This window comes from Tachypleus tridentatus, chromosome 1 (assembly GCF_004210375.1).
Source record: "Tachypleus tridentatus isolate NWPU-2018 chromosome 1, ASM421037v1, whole genome shotgun sequence".
Lineage (NCBI taxonomy): Eukaryota > Metazoa > Arthropoda > Merostomata > Xiphosura > Limulidae > Tachypleus > Tachypleus tridentatus.
Window position 1 is genome coordinate 180762202 of NC_134825.1, and position 21586 is coordinate 180783787.

General features: G+C 33.2%; 2 protein-coding genes across 2 annotated transcripts in view; both read right to left on the minus strand.

Annotated features, from left to right (window-relative positions):
- LOC143233804 (uncharacterized) overlaps positions 1–7226 on the minus strand; it is a 24723-nt gene extending 17497 nt beyond the window's left edge. Inside the window, exons 1-3 of the mRNA XM_076470493.1 lie at positions 6620–7226; positions 5739–5987; positions 1433–5530 (exon numbers count right to left, since the gene is read on the minus strand). Coding sequence (XP_076326608.1) covers positions 1433–5530; positions 5739–5987; positions 6620–7226 — 4954 coding nt within the window. The remainder of the gene's footprint in view (positions 1–1432; positions 5531–5738; positions 5988–6619) is intronic.
- LOC143233808 (uncharacterized) lies at positions 7226–17760 on the minus strand. Its single transcript, XM_076470508.1, has 5 exons — positions 17608–17760; positions 17131–17184; positions 14054–14168; positions 9239–9368; positions 7226–8567 (listed from the first exon to the last, which is right to left on the minus strand). The coding sequence occupies exons 1-5, from the start codon at positions 17758–17760 to the stop codon at positions 7226–7228; spliced, it is 1794 nt and encodes a 597-aa protein (XP_076326623.1).
- Positions 17761–21586: the final 3826 nt, after the last annotated feature.

Here is a 21586-nt window from a genome sequence, read left to right on the forward strand (position 1 = left end):
TAGGTCTAGCATGACCAGGTGGTTAAGGCACTCGACTCTTAATCCGAGGATCGCGGTTTTGAATCCCAGTCGCACGAAACATGCTCGCCCTTTCAGCCGTGGGGTCGTTATAATGTGACGGTCAATCCCACTATTCGTTTGTAAAAGTGTAGCCCAAGAGTCGGCTGTGGGTGGTGATGATTAGCTGCAATCCCTTTAGTTTTACACTGCTAAATTAGGGACGGCTAGCGCAGATAGCTCTCGAGTAGCTTTGCGCGAAATTCAAAACAAACAAACGACCAATAATGTCCACATATGAATCGTTTAATTACAATTATATCATTTCTTAACCGCAAAATTACAAGAACCGATAGACAACTTAAAACAGGAATCCACCAAAAAAATCACACATACTGGACTATACATTCCTTGGGACTCAGCACATGAAACAAAATAAAAACTCAACATACTAAAAAAAACAAATAAACACAGCCATACAACTATGTTCACCAGATAACATTAACGACGAATTAGACAAAATAAAACAATACTTCATCAACATCAATATGTTTCCTCCACAAACCGTAGAAAACATTATACACACACACCTAGACAGAAAGCAAAATCAACCAACTAAAGTAAATATATCTCACGAATCAAAAAATCACGAAACCATATACTGCTGCATACCATATATTCCTGATATCAGAAGAAAAATAACCAATATTTTCCAAAAACTAGTAACAAAATATGACATTCCAGTTAATACCAAATTTATTCAAAAACCAGGCACAAAACTGAGGTCTATACTATGTAAAAACTACACTGACAAACACCATACCAACATTATTTATAAAATACAATGTGATAACTGCCACGACTTCTATATTGGAGAAACAAGTAGAAAAATGGAAACCAGATTCAAAGAACATGAAAAGCCACTTTCACACGTTTTCGAACACTGCAAAGCAAATAAACACAACATAACCATAGAAAACACTCAAATACTAAATAAAGAAAGAAACATAAACAAACGCAAAATTAAAGAAGCCTTACTTATACAACAACTTAAACCCAAAATAAACCAATATAAAGGAACGCCTTTATACCTATATTAATAAATGTATCCAACATCTAAGCTCGCCCTCTATATTCCTACACACAATAACACAACCGCCTTCAAACATGTGGTCATGTACCGGTCAGTAACCTTTTCTTTCTTTGTGAACCTGACGATGACCGAAGAAGGTAGAAACGTTGTTCGCTCCTCTATTAGTGCCTCTCCTAACCATACTAACCGTTGTTAAGTGTATTAGTATCAACAGTTGTTTATATAACTAGTAGTATCAATAGTCGAAGCAAATTCACAACGAGTATTATAATAATAAAACGATGTAATAAGAAACACACATCCCTACAATATAAGACAACTGTCTAGTTTGAAGACACTTACTAGATCTGTGTGACTCTTCGTCTTCTAATGATAAGGTGGAAGTTGTCTGGTAAACTCTTTTGGTTCCCTCCATTTTGTTTTTCTCCGTCGTGTCAAGTCTAGCCAGGCCCTGCCCATCTGATCGAGATCTTCTCAGTCTGAAATTTCCAGTAGCCTCCTTCCTTCTAGTTATTCCCCAACCAGATCCCGGTTCCTGAATCCTACCTCGTTTTGATCCAACAGAACGATCATAAATATATTCCCACCTTCCTCTTGTTCTCGAAATATCACCAGTTTCTTGTGGCTTTCCACGCTGCGTCTGTGAAAGTTTCTCAAAATAAGAGTTCCTTCCACGTTTTGTCTTCCTATTTTTGTTGTCCCATCCTTTATTATGTCCATCTGCTGTCCAACCAAGCCTTTCTCCTGGACTATCATCAATTCTAGAAATATTTCCTTTGGACGAACCATGTTGCTTATTTATTTCAGGTTGTCGTAGATTAGGGTCCAAATTGACAATATTTTTAAGAGTACGTTTAGACTTACTCTGGATTCCGTTTAACATTTCATGACTAATGCCTGCTTCTTTTTTCTTGCGTCTTCTTTCGACTTCCAAATCATGATGCTTGACGTCTTTATTGGATGGAATATTTTCTCCAAATAATCCTCCTTGTTTGCTGTCTTTAGGTACATCTCCAAACGTATTTCCACTTTTTACTGTGTAAATAAATTCGGCTTCTGTTCCCGCAGTTCCAAATCTATTTTGTAAAGGACCTTCCTGTTTTGATGTTACATCCACGTTCTTAAGAGCATGTTTATTTGTGTCTATTGTATCTTCTGTGTCATCACTATTCACATACCCACTTAATGTTTTTATAGTTTCTGATCCATCACCAAATAACTGTTCTCCTGTTTCTCTTGTAGTTTCTGATCCATCACCAAATAACTGTTCTCCTGTTTCTCTTGTAGTTTCTGATCCATCCCCAAATAACTGTTCTCCTGTTTCTCTTGTAGTTTCTGATCCATCACCAAATAATTGTTCTCCTTTTTCTCTTGTAGTTTCTGATCCATTACCAAATAACTGTTCTCCTGTTTCTCTTGTAGTGTCTGATCCATCACCAAATAACTGTTCTCCTGTTTCTGTTGTAGTTTCTGATCCAGTACCAAATAACTGTTCTCCTTCTACTCTTATATCTTCAGATCCACCACCAAATAACTGTTCTCCTGTTCCTCTTGTAGTTTCTGATCCAGTACCAAATAACTCTTCTCCTGTTTCTTTTGTAGTGTCTGATCCATCACCAAATAACTTTTCTCCTTCTAACCTTTTAGTTTCTGATCCATCACCATATAACTGTTCTCCTCCTACTCTTGTAGTGTCTGATCCATCACCAAATAACTTTTCTCCTTCTAACCTTTTAGTTTCTGATCCATCACCATATAACTGATCTCCTCCTACTCTTGTAGTGTCTGATCCATCACCAAATAACTGTTCTTCTGTTTCTCTTGTAGTTTCTGATCCATTACCAAGTAACTGTTCTCCTGTTTCTCTTGTAGTGTCTGATCCATCACCAAATAACTGTTCTCCTGTTTCTTTTGTAGATTCTACTCCATCACCAAATAACTGTTCTCCTTCTACTCTTGTAGTTTCTGATCCATTACCAAGTAACTGTTCTCCTGTTTCTCTTGTAGTTTCTGATCCATTACCAAATAACTGTTCTCCTTCTACTCTTATAGTTTCTGATCCATCACCAAATAACTGTTCTTCTGTTTCTCTTGGGGTTTGTGATGCAACACCAAATAACTGTTGCACTTCTACTCTTGTAGAGTCTGATCCATTACCAAATAACTCTCCTCCTGTTTCTCTTGTAGTTTCTGATCCATCAACAAATAACTGTTCTCCTGTTTCTCTTGTAGTTTCTGATTCATTACCAAGTAACTGTTCTCCTGTTTCTCTTGTAGTGTCTGATCCATCACCAAATAACTGTTCTCCTGTTTCTTTTGTAGTTTCTTCTACATTACCAAATAACTGTTCTCCTTCTACTCTTGTAGTTTGTGACGTATCACCTAATAACTGCTCTCCTTCTGCTCTTTTAGTTTCTGATCCATCACCAAATAACTGTTCTCCTGTTTCTTTTGTAGTTTCTTCTCCATTACCAAATAACTGTTCTCCTTCTACTCTTGTAGTTTGTGATGTATCACCTAATAACTGCTCTCCTTCTGCTCTTTTAGTTTCTGATCCATCACCAAATAATTGTTCTTTTGTTTCTCCTGTAGTTGCTGATCCATCATGAAATAATTTTTCTCCAGTAGTTTCTGATCCATCATCAAATACTTGTTCTCCTGATTCTCTTGTAGTTTCTAATCCATCACCAAATAACTGTTCTCCTGTTTCTCTTGTAGTTTCTGATGAATCAGCAAATAATTGTTCTTCTGTTTCTCTAGTGGTTGCTGATCCACCACGAAATATCATTTCTCCTGTTTCTCTTGTAGTTTCTGATCCATCACCAAATAACTGTTCTCCTTCTACTCTTATAGCTTCAGATCCATCACCGAATAACTGTTCTCCTGTTTCTCTTGTAGTTTCTGATCCATTACCAAATAACTGTTCTCCTTCTACTCCAATAGCTTCAGATCCATCACCAAATAACTGTTCTCCTTCTACTCTTGAAGTATGTGATCCATCACCTAATAATTGCTCTCCTTCTACTCTTTTAGTTTCTGATCCATTACCAAATAATTGTTCTTCTGTTTCTCTTGTAGTGTTTGATCCATCACCAAATAACTGTTCTCCTGTTTCTTTTGTAGTTTCTGATCCATTACCAAGTAACTGTTCTCCAGTTGCTCCTGTAGTGTCTGATCCATCACAAAATAACTGTTCTCCTGTTTCTTTTGTAGTTTCTTCTCCATTACCAAATAACTGTTCTCCTTCTATTCTTGTAGTTTGTGATGTATCATCTAATAAGTGCTCTCCGTCTGCTCTTTTAGTTTCTGATCCATCACCAAATAATTGTTCTTCTGTTTCTCTTGTAGTTGCTGATCCATCATGAAATAACTTTTCTCCTGTAGTTTCTGATCCATCACCAAATACTTGTTCTCCTGATTCTCTTGTAGTTTCTGATCCATCCCCAAATAACTTTTCTCCTTCTACTCTTATAGCTTCAGATCCATCACCGAATAACTGTTCTCCTGATTCTCTTGTAGTTTCTGATCCATTACCAAATAACTGTTTTCCTTCTACTCCAATAGCTTCAGATCCATCACCAAATAACTGTTCTCCTTCTACTCTTGAAGTATGTGATCCATCACCTAATAATTGCTCTCCTTCTACTCTTTTAGTTTCTGATCCATTACCAAATAATTGTTCTTCTGTTTCTCTTGTAGTGTTTGATCCATCACCAAATAACTGTTCTCCTGTTTCTTTTGTAGTTTCTGATTCATTACCAAGTAACTGTTCTCCAGTTGCTCCTGTAGTGTCTGATCCATCACCAAATAACTGTTCTCCTGTTTCTTTTGTAGTTTCTTCTCCATTACCAAATAACTGTTCTCCTTCTATTCTTGTAGTTTGTGATGTATCATCTAATAAGTGCTCTCCGTCTGCTGTTTTAGTTTCTGATCCATCACCAAATAATTGTTCTTCTGTTTCTCTTGTAGTTGCTGATCCATCATGAAATAACTTTTCTCCTGTAGTTTCTGATCCATCACCAAATAACTTTTCTCCTTCTACCATTTTAGTTTCTAATCCATCACCAAATAACTGTTCTCTTGTTTTTGTTGTAGTTGCTGATCCACCACGAAACATCTTTTCTCCTGTTTCTCTTGGAGTTTCTGATCCATCACCAAATAACTGTTCTCTTGTTTTTGTTGTAGTTGCTGATCCACCACGAAACATCTTTTCTCCTGTTTCTCTTGTAGTTTCTGATCCATCACCAAATAACTGTTCTCCTTCTACTCTTATAGCTTCAGATCCATCACCGAATAACTGTTCTCTTGTTTCTCTTGTAGTTTCTGATCCATCACCAAATAACTTTTCTCCTGTTTCTCTTGTAGTTTCTGATCCATTACCAAATAACTGTTCTCCTGTTTCTCTTATAGCTTCAGATCCATCACCAAATACTTGTTCTCCTGTTTCTTTTGTAGTTTTTCTCCATTACCAAATAACTGTTCTCCTTCTACTTTGTAGTTTGTGATGTATCACTTAATAACTGCTCTCCTTCTGCTCTTTTAGTTTCTGATCCATCACCAAATAATTGTTCTCCTTTTACTCTTGAAGTTTGTGATCCATCACCAAATAACTCTTCTCCTGTTTCTCTTGTAGTTTCTGATCCATTACCAAGTAACTGTTCTCCTGTTTCTCTTGTAGTTTCTTCTCCATTACCAAATAACTGTTCTCCTTCTACTCCTATAGCTTCAGATCCATCACCAAATAACTGCTCTGCTTCTGCTCTTTTAGTTTCTGATCCATCACCAAATAATTGTTCTTCTGTTTCTCTTGTAGTTGCTGATCCATCATGAAATAACTTTTCTCCTGTAGTTTCTGATCCATCACTAAATACTTGTTCTCCTGATTCTCTTGTAGTTTCTGATCCATCACCAAATAACTGTTCTCCTGTTTCTCTTGTAGTTTCTGATCCATCACCAAATAACTGTTCTCCTGTTTCTCTTGTAGTTTCTGATCCATCACCAAATAACTGCTCTCCTTCTGCTCTTTTAGTTTCTGATCCATCACCAAATAATTGTTCTTCTGTTTCTCTTGTAGTTGCTGATCCATCATGAAATAACTTTTCTCCTGTAGTTTCTGATCCATCACTAAATACTTGTTCTCCTGATTCTCTTGTAGTTTCTGATCCATCACCAAATAACTGTTCTCCTGTTTCTCTTGTAGTTTCTGATCCATCACCAAATAACTGTTCTCCTGTTTCTCTTGTAGTTTCTGATCCATCACCAAATAACTGTTCTCCTTCTACTCCAATAGCTTCAGATCCATCACCAAATAACTGTTCTCCTTTTACTCTTGTTGTTTGTGATCCATCACCTAATAACTGTTCTCCTGTTTCTCTTGTAGTTTCTGATCCATCACCAAATAACTGTTCTCCTTCTACTCTTGTAGTTTTGATCCATCACCTAATAATTGCTCTCCTTCTACTCTTGTAGAGTCTGATCCATCACCAAATAACTGTTCTCCTGTTTCTCTTGTAGCTCCTGATCCATCACCAAATAACTGTTCTCCTGTTTCTGTTGTAGTTTCTGATTTCTCGTCAAAACCACTTTCTTTTGCTTCGTTTCCAATAGCTAATCCAGCAGTAAGTCTATTTTCTTCTTTTGTCTTTTTTCTAATGTCTGGACTATCACCAAATTCATCTTCTGATACATAACCACGTCTACGTTCTATCCCTGTCCCAAAATCTGATCTCTCACCAACACCACCTTCTTTTGAAATTTCAGAGTTACTGGCCATTTCACGTGCTTGTCCATCTTTTATAGTTGTTGGTACATCACCATATCCAACTCCAGTTTCTCTTACATTTTCTGATAAATCTGTAAAGAATCGCTCTTCAATTTTTCCACTATCTAGTTTATCATCAAAGCCACTATTTTCTTCTTCTTTTCTAATATCTGGATCATCAATGAATCCACTTTCTTCTATTCTGCTTATCCTTTCTGTTTTGTAACTAAATATATTTTCGTCTGCTTCCTTTGCAAATTCTGATTTATCTCCAAATCCACGTCCTTCTGCTTCGCTTGTAACATCAACCTCACCTTTCTTAGTTCTTTTTACGTGTCCTAATTCATTATCCAAACCACTTTGTTCCTCTGTCATCACAACTCAGATCCAGTTTCTCGTGTTTCTGTATCATGATGCTTTAAAATCTCATCGTTTTCTCCAATACTTGACTTATTTCCTTCTGTTATGTTATCTGTTCCCACACTGTCTGTCTGTGTTGTTGTTTCACCAAGTTCCTTCACACACACTTCAATTCTTATTCGACCTCGTTTATTTTCTTCAGGGTATTTTCCAGGACTAGTCTTTAAGTTTTCGTTTCCAGGAGCACTTAGAGCCACTTCTGATTCTTGCTTCTCATCATCACGATGGTGATATAATCCTGAGATATCATTTTCAACCAATTTTTCAGTCACATAATGTACTTCTTTTGGCACCTCTTCACTGTTGCTTGTAAGCTTCCTACTTCTTGTTTCCGTTCTCTTTTCTCGGGTCACGGTTTGCTTTATAGCATAGCCATTAGATCCTTTCTCCTTGACTGACCAAGTAATATCACTTTCCACATCTGTAATCTTTGGGTTTGGTTCTGTGGGAGTACTGTTATGGCTTGCTTCATCTTTTGTACCATCCTTAGTTAGGTCATAAGGTATTCCTTCTGAGTTATTATTCTCAATCCATTCTTCGTGATACTCGGTCACAAAGGTCATCGATCCGTCAGGTTCGTTGTTTCTGTCATTTGGTTCCTCATCAGCAGTACTTGAAACTTTCTTACTTCTCTCGGTTACTGTTTTTGTAACAATGTAACTATCTTTATATCCATCTTCCTCTGATGTCAGATTGCGCTCTTGAACCAAATCTGCTCCATTCTCTACTTCTGGGTCATTTTCTTTACCTTCTATAAACTTAACCATTTCGCGAATGTCATCATTAGACATATTTCTTCCATCGGAATCAAGAAGTTTTATACTGGTTTTTTCAATAACAAACTTATCATTTGTGTTTCCAGAAGACGACCCTCTGGCACTGTCCACAATAGATTGTTCTTTAACAGACTTGTCTAAACTGCTACTCTGGGCCAGTCTTTTCTGTTTTCGGTTCTTACGTTTCTCACTACTTTTTACTCGTTGTCTGTTCGGTGAAGAACCTTCTACTGTTTCTTTCTTGTTAGTTTCATCACATTCAGATATTTCTTTTATTGGTTGTGTTCCACTGTTTCTAAGGTTTTGGTTTGTAGATTGAGACTTCAGATCGACATTTTCCTTTCTATTAGAAGAAAGTCCATGGTGTTTACCCCTTATTTCAGTTCGTTTCTCTCTTTTATCCAATCTTGTTTTGCCTTTCATATCTTCTACATCGCTGTATTCTCCTCGGTTCCGGTATTCAAAATGGCGTCCTTTACTGTTCAAGATGTCTCGTTCTTCCGTTTCTTCGTCTTTTACTCTTGAAACCAAAATAAATAAATACATTTATTTTAAAATATTTTGATGTTACTCCAATCTTTGAATCCAAGAGAAGAAAATTAAAATCAAAGAGAATATTATGTGATACATGAAGACGAATTCGGTTACTAAATAGATGTATATCTGGTTATTATAAAGTTATATATCTGGTATTTAAATAGGAATATATCTGATTCTTAAATATTATATATTTTGCTATTAAATATATATATATGTAGTTATTAAATAAATATATATCTGGTTATTAAATAGATATATACTTGGTTATTAAATAGATATATACTTGGTTATTAAAATATATATATAGATATATCGTTATGAAATAGATATATCTAGCTATTAAATACATGCGTATTTGGTTATTAAATACATATATACTTGGTTATTAAATATATATATAATTCGTTATGAAATAGATATATATCTGGCTAGTAAATACATATATATACTTACAACGGACTTTGTTGTACATAAAGAGATAGTATTATATCTAGCTAGTAAATACATATATATACTTACAACGGACTTTGTTGTACATAAACAGATAGTATTATATCTAGCTAGTAAATACATATATATACTTACAACGGACTTTGTTGTACATAAACAGATAGTATTATATCTGGCTAGTAAATACATATATATACTTACAACGGACTTTGTTTATTTCCTTTAACTTCCTCTGAACCGTGACGAAAATCTGAAGTACTTCTCGTACCACCTATTACACGCCTGGTTCTCCGTTTCGAGGCTTTCCATTCCATATCAGAACAGGCTATATCTTCAGTAGCGAAATTTGTATGTTGTTCAGTTTTCAACGATGTGATAGTGTTCGAATGAATAGAACTATTACAGTCTACTGAGTATAAACATACATACAGTTACAGTTCTAGAACTATTACAGTCTACTGAGTATAAACATACATACAGTTACAGTTCTAGAACTATTACAGTTTACTGAGTATAAACATACATACAGTTACAGTTCTAGAACTATTACAGTCTACTGAGTATAAACATACATACAGTTACAGTTCTAGAACTATTACAGTCTACTGAGTATAAACATACATACAGTTACAGTTCTAGAACTATTACAGTCTACTGAGTATAAACATACATACAGTTACAGTTCTAGAACTATTAAAACAACCAGTTACAGTATAAAGTTACATACAGTTTTAGTTGTGGAACAGTTACAATCTACAAAGTATGAAGATAAATATAATTAATTATAGTTGTGGAACAATTACAGTCTACCAAGTATAAAGACAGATACATTTATAGTTACAGTCTACTAAGTAAGAAGCTACATACAACTATGGTTCAAGAAGTAATACAGTATACTGAGTATAAACCTACACACAGTTATAGTTCTAGAAGTATTACAGTCTACTTAGTATAAAGCTACATACAGTTATAGTTCTAGAAGTATTACAGTCTACTTAGTATAAAGCTACATACACTTATAGTTCTAGAAGTATTACAGTCTACTGAGTATAAACATACATACAGTTACAGTTCTAGAACTATTACAGTCTACTGAGTATAAACATACATACAGTTACAGTTCTAGAACTATTACAGTTTACTGAGTATAAACATACATACAGTTACAGTTCTAGAACTATTACAGTCTGCTGAGTATAAACATACATACAGTTACAGTTCTAGAACTATTACAGTCTACTGAGTATAAACATACATACAGTTACAGTTCTAGAACTATTACAGTCTACTGAGTATAAACATACATACAGTTACAGTTCTAGAACTATTACAGTCTACTGAGTATAAACATACATACAGTTACAGTTCTAGAACTATTACAGTCTGCTGAGTATAAACATACATACAGTTACAGTTCTAGAACTATTACAGTTTACTGAGTATAAACATACATACACTTACAGTTCTAGAACTATTACAAACAACCCAGTATAAAGTTACATACAGTTATAGTTGTGGAACAGTTACAATCTACAAAGTATGAAGATAAATATAATTATAGTTGTGGAACAATTACAGTCTACCAAGTATAAGACAGATACATTTATAGTTACAGTCTACTAAGTAAGAAGCTACATACAATTATGGTTGTTGAACAATTACAGTCTACTAAGTGAGAAGCTACATACAACTATGGTTGTTGAACAATTAGAGCCTACTGAGTATAAACCTACATACATTTATAGTTCAAGAAGTAATACAGTATACTTAGTATAAAGCTACATACAGTTATAGTTCTAGAAGTATTACAGTCTACTTAGTATAAAGCTACATACAGTTATAGTTCTAGAAGTATTACAGTCTACTTAGTATAAACATACATACAGTTACAGTTCTAGAACTATTACAGTCTACTGAGTATAAACATACATACAGTTACAGTTCTAGAACTATTAAAACAACCCAGTATAAAGTTACATACAGTTTTAGTTGTGGAACAGTTACAATCTACAAAGTATGAAGATAAATATAATTAATTATAGTTGTGGAACAATTACAGTCTACCAAGTATAAAGAGAGATACATTTATAGTTACAGTCTACTAAGTAAGAAGCTACATACAACTATGGTTCAAGAAGTAATACAGTATACTGAGTATAAACCTACACACAGTTATAGTTCTAGAAGTATTACAGTCTACTTAGTATAAAGCTACATACAGTTATAGTTCTAGAAGTATTACAGTCTACTTAGTATAAAGCTACATACACTTATAGTTCTAGAAGTATTACAGTCTACTGAGTATAAACATACATACAGTTACAGTTCTAGAACTATTACAGTCTACTGAGTATAAACATACATACAGTTACAGTTCTAGAACTATTACAGTTTACTGAGTATAAACATACATACAGTTACAGTTCTAGAACTATTACAGTCTGCTGAGTATAAACATACATACAGTTACAGTTCTAGAACTATTACAGTCTACTGAGTATAAACATACATACAGTTACAGTTCTAGAACTATTACAGTCTACTGAGTATAAACATACATACAGTTACAGTTCTAGAACTATTACAGTCTACTGAGTATAAACATACATACAGTTACAGTTCTAGAACTATTACAGTCTGCTGAGTATAAACATACATACAGTTACAGTTCTAGAACTATTACAGTCTACTGAGTATAAACATACATACAGTTACAGTTCTAGAACTATTACAGTTTACTGAGTATAAACATACATAAACTTACAGTTCTAGAACTATTACAAACAACCCAGTATAAAGTTACATACAGTTATAGTTGTGGAACAGTTACAATCTACAAAGTATGAAGATAAATATAATTATAGTTGTGGAACAATTACAGTCTACCAAGTATAAAGACAGATACATTTATAGTTACAGTCTACTAAGTAGAAGCTACATACAATTATGGTTGTTGAACAATTACAGTCTACTAAGTGAGAAGCTACATACAACTATGGTTGTTGAACAATTACAGCCTACTGAGTATAAACCTACATACATTTATAGTTCAAGAAGTATTACAGTATACTTAGTATAAAGCTACATACAGTTATAGTTCTAGAAGTATTACAGTCTACTTAGTATAAAGCTACATACAGTTATAGTTCTAGAAGTATTACAGTCTACTTAGTATAAAGCTACATACAGTTATAGTTCTAGAAGTATTACAGTCTACTTAGTATAAAGCTACATACAGTTATAGTTCTAGAAGTATTACAGTCTACTTAGTATAAAGCTACATGCAGTTATAGTTCTAGAAGTATTACAGTCTACTTAGTATAAACCTACATACATTTATAGTTCAAGAAGTAATACAGTATACTTAGTATAAAGCTACATACAGTTATAGTTCTAGAAGTATTACAGTCTACTTAGTATAAAGCTACATACAACTATGGTTGTTGAACAATTAGAGCCTACTGAGTATAAACCTACATACATTTATAGTTCAAGAAGTAATACAGTATACTTAGTATAAAGCTACATACAGTTATAGTTCTAGAAGTATTACACTCTACTTAGTATAAAACTACATACAGTTATAGTTCTAGAAGTATTACAGTCTACTTAGTATAAAACTACATACAGTTATAGTTCTAGAAGTATTACAGTCTACTTAGTATAAAACTACATACAGTTATAGTTCTAGAAGTATCACAGTCTACTTAGTATAAAGCTACATACAGTTATAGTTCTAGAAGTATTACAGTCTACTTAGTATAAAGCTACATACAGTTATAGTTCTAGAAGTATTACAGTCTACTCAGTATAAAGCTACATACAGTTATAGTTCTAGAAGTATTACAGTCTACTTAGTATAAAGCTACATACAGTTATAGTTCTAGAAGTATTACAGCCTACTTAGTATAAAGCTACATACAGTTATAGTTCTAGAAGTATTACAGTCTACTTAGTATAAAGCTACATGCAGTTATAGTTCTAGAAGTATTACAGTCTACTTAGTATAAAGCTACATACAGTTATAGTTCTAGAAGTATTACAGTCTACTTAGTATAAAGCTACATACAGTTATAGTTCTAGAAGTATCACAGTCTACTTAGTATAAAGCTACATACAGTTATAGTTCTAGAAGTATTACAGTCTACTTAGTATAAAGCTACATACAGTTATAGTTCTAGAAGTATTACAGTCTACTTAGTATAAAGCTACATACAGTTATAGTTCTAGAAGTATTACAGTCTACTTAGTATAAAGCTACATACAGTTATAGTTCTAGAAGTATTACAGTCTACTTAGTATAAAGCTACATACAGTTATAGTTCTAGAAGTATTACAGTCTACTTAGTATAAAGCTACATACAGTTATAGTTCTAGAAGTATTACAGTCTACTTAGTGTAATCATACATACAGTTATAGTTCCAGAAGTATTACAGTCTACTTAGTATAAAGCTACATACAGTTATAGTTCTAGAAGTATTACAGTCTACTTAGTATAAAACTACATACGTTTATAGTTCAAGAAGTATTACAGTCTACTTAGTATAAAGCTACATACAGTTATAGTTCTAGAAGTATTACAGTCTACTTAGTATAAAGTTACATACAGTTAGAGTTCTAGAAGTATCACAGTCTACTTAGTATAAAGCTGCATACAGTTATAGTTCTAGAAGTATTACAGTCTACTTAGTATAAAGCTACATACAGTTATAGTTCTAGAAGTATTACAGTCTACTTAGTATAAAGCTACATACAGTTATAGTTCTAGAAGTAATACAGTCTACTTAGTATAAAGCTACATACAGTTATAGTTCTAGAAGTATTACAGTCTACTTAGTATAAAGCTACATACAGTTATAGTTCTAGAAGTATTACACTCTACTTAGTATAAAGCTACATAGAGTTATAGTTCTAGAAGTAATACAGTCTACTTAGTACAAAGCTACATACAGTTATAGTTCTAGAAGTAATACAGTCTACTTAGTATAAAACTACATACAGTTGTTGTTACACACCTGTACTTCTGTGACTTTTATTGTGTGTTTTATCTTCTCCACTTTCTTCTTCTGGTGAACAGTTAGGGTTACCAATGTAACTTCCTTCTTTCAAGTAGATCTCAGGTTCAGAAACCTTCAAGGTCAAAATTCCATCCATAAAGGTATATATAAGGTATATAAAAGGTATATATAAGAAAGCGATTTCAATCTCTATTTCATTTGTTCATTACTGCTACTTTAACTAGTTCGTTGTTATAAAACCTTTAACTGTTTTCAACTAGCGATCTAAACAATCTATTAATATTAAGAAAGTAATGTTATCGTTTATTGTTGTTTCCAGATACCATTACCAGCGATTCAGATTTGAAGCGACCAATCGAAATCGACAATAAATCTTCTCGCATAGCTATCAGAACGACTGCAATATGGGCAGTTTGACTTCAACTTCTGAGAGAACAATCGATGCCAAAAAACACGAAAGGAAAAAAAATTAAAACTCAATTTGAGTAAAAGCGAAGAACATCGATTAGAGTCACTATGACGCAACAGCACCCTGTATTATACCGATAAAACCAGGAGATATGACAACAGCTTATCCTGTATTATACTGATAAAACCAGGAGACATGACAACAGCTTACCCTGTATTATACCGATAAAACCAGGAGATATGACAACAGCTTATCCTGTATTATACCGATAAAACCAGGAGATATGACAACAGCTTATCCTGTATTATACCGATAAAACCAGGAGATATGACAACAGCTTACCCTGTATTATACCGATAAAACCAGGAGATATGACAACAGCTTACCCTGTATTATACCGATAAAACCAGGCGATATGACAACAGCACCCTGTATTATACCGATAAAACCAGGAGATATGAGAACAGCTTACCCTGTATTATACCGATAAAACCAGGCGATATGAGTTATAGAACTACAAACAAAAGAACCTCTGGTTCTGATGAAAACTCAGGAGATATGAGTTACAGAACTATAAACAGAAGAACCTCTGATTCTGATAAAACAAGAGACATGAGTTATAAACAACTATATGGTTTTATACAGGATATTAAACCTGTACTGACAATGGTTTCACATAGGATCTTAAACCTATAGCAACTGTGGTTTTATACAGGATCTTAAACCTATAGCAACTGTGGTTTTATACAGGATATTAAACCTATAGCAACTGTGGTTTTATACAGGATATTAAACCTATAGCAACTGTGGTTTTATACAGGATCTTAAACCTATAGCAACTGTGGTTTTATACAGGATATTAAACCTATAGCAACTGTGGTTTTATACAGGATTTTAAACCTATAGCAACTGTGGTTTTATACAGAATATTAAACCTATAGCAACTGTGGTTTTATACAGAATATTAAACCTATACCAACAATAGTTTCGTACAGAATATTAAACCTATAACAACAATGGTTTCGTACAGAATATTAAACCTATACCAACAATGGTTTCGTACAGAATATTTAAGCTATACCAACAATGGTTTCGTACAGAATATTAAACCTATACCAACAATGGTTTCGTACAGAATATTAAACCTATACCAACAATGGTTCCTTACAGAATATTAAACCTATACCAACAATGGTTTCGTACAGAATATTAAACCTATACCAACAATGGTTTCGTACAGAATATTAAACCTATACCAACAATGGTTTCGTACAGAATATTAAACCTATACCAACAATGGTTTCGTACAGAATATTAAACGTATACCAACAATGGTTTCGTACAGAATATTAAACCTATAACAACAATGGTTTCGTACAGAATATTAAACCTATACCAACAATGGTTTCGTACAGAATATTAAACCTATAACAACAATGGTTTCGTACAGAATATTAAACCTATACCAACAATGGTTTCGTACAGAATATTAAACCTATACCATCAATGGTATCGTACAGAATATTAAACCTATAACAACAATGGTTTCGTACAGAATATTAAACCTATACCAACAATGGTTTCGTACAGAATATTAAACCTATACCAACAATGGTTTCGTACAGAATATTAAACCTATAACAACAATGGTTTCGTACAGAATATTAAACCTATACCAACAATGGTATCGTACAGAATATTAAACCTATACCAACAATGGTTTCGTACAGAATATTAAATCTATACCAACAATGGTTTCGTACAGAATATTAAACGTATACTAACAATGGTTTCGTATAGAATATTAAACCTATACCAACAATGGTTTCGTACAGAATATTAAACCTATACCAGCAATGGTTTTGTACAGAATATTAAACCTATACCAACATTCTGAATATAGCTGAACAACTATATTTACACACTGCGAACTATTTTACTACAGAGAGACTTCATTTGTAAGTTGTTTTTTTTAGTTTATTTTACTTTTAGTTTTGTCAACCGAGCCTCATGTGTTATTAAAATGTGCTTCAAATGTTCCAGTTTTGTCTTTGTACTTAATATGAGCTCATTACTATAGTTATTAAGGGCTGATATAAGACTGTAAAATTCTGTGAGTTACTGGACCAGGCCGAATACGTTAGGAAAATTACGTCTATGATTATCAGAGATATCTCTACAGTTAAATTTAACTATGACCCTTACACATTCATATATCCAGTAATACCAAAATGTCTTAGTTTCATGACATTAATATACCCAGTAATACCAAAATGTCTTAGTTTCATGACATTCATATACCCAGTAATACCAAAATGTCTTAGTTTCATGACATTCATATACTCAGGAATACCAAAATGTCTTAGTTTCATGACATTCATATACTCAGGAATACGAAAATGCTTTAGTTACATGACCTTGAGATGTCACTTGTTAGTTTTGTAAAGAACCAATACTTTTCTTTCATATGTTACTTCAAATGTCATCTGTTACATAGAGGCTAAGGTTCATGTTCCTGAGTTTTGCTAACTATTACACAACAGGTTAACGTTTATGTTACTGACTTTTGTAAGCTGTCACACAGAAAACCAGAGAGAAAAACACAACAAATAATAAATAACAAACAATTAAAGAAATATATATATATATATAAAATAAAACTTACTACTGGTGGCATATAATATTTGGCTTTCAAATCTTTTTCTTGCTGAGGAGTTACCTGGAAGAACAGACAAGTAAAATTATTTTACTAAAAAAAACTTTTTTTACCGTATAGGAATTAGTACTGAGACACAAGTGTATTGGTATAAAACATGCAAGAAGACTGGTAGTTAACACTAGGGGTTTGAAACAATAATTCATCAGAAAAATATTTCTTAAAAAATACATCTTTTCTAATTCTTGTTATATAATCGAATATACATTCAACGTTTCATACGGTTGATTTATCAAAGATAATAACAGAATAATACAAACAATGCTTTTATTGAACAAATGAATTATTTTTACAACATATAAATATAATTATATATAAATATAACAATAGTTTTACTAAACACTGTTGACACTAACAATATAGGACCTATATCATAAAAATAGTTTCACTGAACAATAACAAATCTACTTATAAAACAACACTAACCTGTGTGAAATTCCGTCCGACACTTCTTAAGAAAACGTAATTTTCAGGAACAACGTCGAAGCCTAATTGACTACTAATAATCTTCCTTAAGTCGGTGAGTCGAGCTGATGCTAACACTCTGTCATAACAGATAGTATAGAAATCATCACACATTCAACATCTGAGTATGATGCTTTTTATGTTAGGAAAACTTGCATCATTAGAATAGATTTATAACAGAATAAATTCTACTATTTAATGGTATAGTGAAAGCATTTTACTCTCTGTAGCTGTCCTGGTTCTATGGGCACTTATAATAACTAATAAAAATAACTTGACTAGGTTCTACATCCAATGATGTTTCACTGCTATTGGTACACTGGTGATTTGTTCCTTACTGAACAGGTTCTACATCCAAAGATGTTTCGCTGTTATTGGTACACTGGTGATTTGTTCCTTACTGAACAGGTCCTACATCTAAAGATGTTTCACTGTTATTGGTACATTGGTTATTTGTTCCTTACTGGACATGTTCTACATCTAAAGTTGTTTCTCTGTTATTGGTACACTGGTGATTTGTTCATTACTGAACAGCTTCTACATGTAAAGTTGATTCACTGTTATTGGTACACTGGTGATTTGTTTATTACTGAACAGGTTTTACATCTAAAGTTGTTTCTCTGTTATTGGTACACTGGTGATTTGTTTATTACTGAACAGGTTTTACATCTAAAGTTGTTTCTCTGTTATTGGTACACTGATGATTTGTTTATTACTGAACATGTTCTACATCTAAAGTTGTTTCTCTGTTATTGGTACACTGGTGATTTGTTTATTACTGAACATGTTCTACATCTAAAGTTGTTTCACTGTACACAGATGGTACACTGGTGATTTGTTTATTACTGAACAGGTTATACATCTAAAGATGTTTCACTGTTATTGGTACACTGGTGATTTGTTCCTTACTGAACAGGTTCTACATCTAAAGATGTTACTCTGATACTGGTACACTGGTGATTTGTTCATTACTGGACATGTTCTACATCTAAAGATGTTTCTCTGTTATTGGTACACTGGTGATTTGTTCCTTACTGAACAGGTCCTACATCTAAAGATGTTTCACTGTTATTGGTACATTGGTTATTTGTTCCTTACTGGACATGTTCTACTTCTAAAGTTGTTTCTCTGTTATTGGTACACTGGTGATTTGTTCATTACTGAACAGCTTCTACATGTAAAGTTGATTCACTGTTATTGGTACACTGGTGATTTGTTTATTACTGAACAGGTTTTACATCTAAAGTTGTTTCTCTGTTATTGGTACACTGATGATTTGTTTATTACTGAACATGTTCTACATCTAAAGTTGATTCACTGTTATTGGTACACTGGTGATTTGTTAATTACTGAACAGGTTTTACATCTAAAGTTGTTTCTCTGTTATTGGTACACTGATGATTTGTTTATTACTGAACATGTTCTACATCTAAAGTAGTTTCTCTGTTATTGGTACACTGGTGATTTGTTTATTACTGAACATGTTCTACATCTAAAGTTGTTTCACTGTACACAGATGGTACACTGGTGATTTGTTTATTACTGAACAGGTTATACATCTAAAGATGTTTCACTGTTATTGGTACACTGGTGATTTGTTTATTACTGAACAGGTTCTACATCTAAAGATGTTTCACTGTTATTGGTACACTGGTGATTTGTTCCTTACTGAACAGGTTCTACATCTAAAGATGTTACTCTGATACTGGTACACTGGTGATTTGTTCATTACTGGACATGTTCTACATCTAAAGATGTTTCTCTGATTCTGGTACATTCATTATTTGTTTCATACTCGATAGTTAATAATTATGTAAATAAGTACAGTTAACAATTATGTAAATAAGTACAGTTAATAAAGATCCGTGATGATGAAAACCCACTTGTATAGAAATATATATGTAAGAACAGCTGGTTTGAATAGAAAACTCTATGTAGAGGAGCGAACAACGTTTCGCCCTTCTTCGGTCATCGTTAGATTCACAAAGAAAGAAAGGGGTAACTGACCGATAGCTGACCACATGTTTGAAAGGGGTTGTGTAACTGAGTCTAGGAATGTAGAGGACGTGCTTAAATGTTGGATACATTTATTAATATATATATAAAGGTGTTCCTTTATATTGGTTTATTTGGGCTTGAGTTGTTGTATAAGTAAGGCTTCTTTAATTTTGCGTTTGTTTATGTTTCTTTCTTTATTTAGTATTTGAGTGTTTTCTATGGTTTATGTTGTAATTGACTTGCAGTGTTCGAAAACGTGTGAAGGTGACCACTAGTTTCCCAGTAACTCACATATCTTATGTATTACTGTTACACAAAATAATATACCACTAGTTTCCCAGTAACTCACATTCCTTATGTATTACTGTTACATAAAATAATATACCACTAGTTTCCCAGTAACCCACACATCTTATGTACTACTGTTACTAAAAATAATATACCACTAGTTTCCCAGTAACCCACATACCTTATGTATTACTGTTACATAAAATAATATACCACTAGTTTCCCAGTAACTGACATACTTTCTGTATTACTGTTACATAAAGGTAATATACCACTAGTTTCCCAGTAACTCACATACCTTATATATTACTGTTATATAAAATAATAATCACTAGTTTCTCGGTAACTCACATACCTTATGTATTACTGTTACATAGAATAATATACCACTGGTTTCTCAGTAACTCACATACCTTATGTATTACTGTTACATAAAATAATATACCACTGGTTTCCCAGTAATCCACATAACTTATGTATTACTGTTACATAAAATAATATACCACTAGTTTCCCAGAGACTCACATACCTTATGTGTTACTGTTACATAAAATAATATACCACTGGTTTCTCAGTAACTCACATACCTTATGTATTACTGTTACATAAAATAATATACCACTGGTTTCTCAGTAACTCACATACCTTATGTATTACTGATTATATAAAATAATATACCACTGGTTTCCCAGTAATCCACATAACTTATGTATTGCTGTTACATAAAATAATATACCACTGGTTTCCCCAGGACTCACATAACTTATGTATTACTGTTACATAAAATAATATACCACTGGTTTCCCAGTAACCCACATACCTTATATATTACTGTTACATAAAATAATATACCACTGGTTTCCCAGTAACTCACTTTCCTTATGTATTACTGTTACATAAAATAATATAGCACTGGTTTCCCAGTAACCCACATACCTTATGTATTACTGTTACATAAAGATAATATACCACTGGTTTCCCAGTAACTCACTTTCCTTATGTATTGCTGTTACATAAAGATAATATACCACTGGTTTCCCAGTAACCCATATCTTATGTACTACTGTTACTAAAAATAATATACCACTGGTTTCCCAGTAACTGACATGCGTTCTGTATTGCTGTTACATAAAGTAATATACCACTGGTTTCCCAGTAACTCACATACCTTATATATTACTGTTACATAAAGATAATAATCACTGGTTTTCCAGGTAACCCACATGCCTTATGTATTGCTGTTACTAAAAAATAATATACCACTAGTTTCCCAGAAACTCACATACCTTATGTATTTTGCTGTTGCATAAAATAATATACCACTGGTTTCCCAGTAACCCACATAACTTATGTATTACTGTTACATAAATAATATACCACTGGTTTCCCAGTAACCCACATAACTTATGTATTACTGTTGCATAAAATAATATACCACTGGTTTCCCAGGTAACTCACATGCCTTATGTATTACTGTTACATAAGATAATATACCACTGGTTTTCCCAGTAACCCACATAACTTATGTGTTACTGTTACATAAAATAATATACCAATGGTTTCCCAGGGACTCACATACCTTATGTATTACTGTTGCATAAAATATATATACCACTGGTTTCCCAGTAACCCACACATCTTATGTATTACTGTT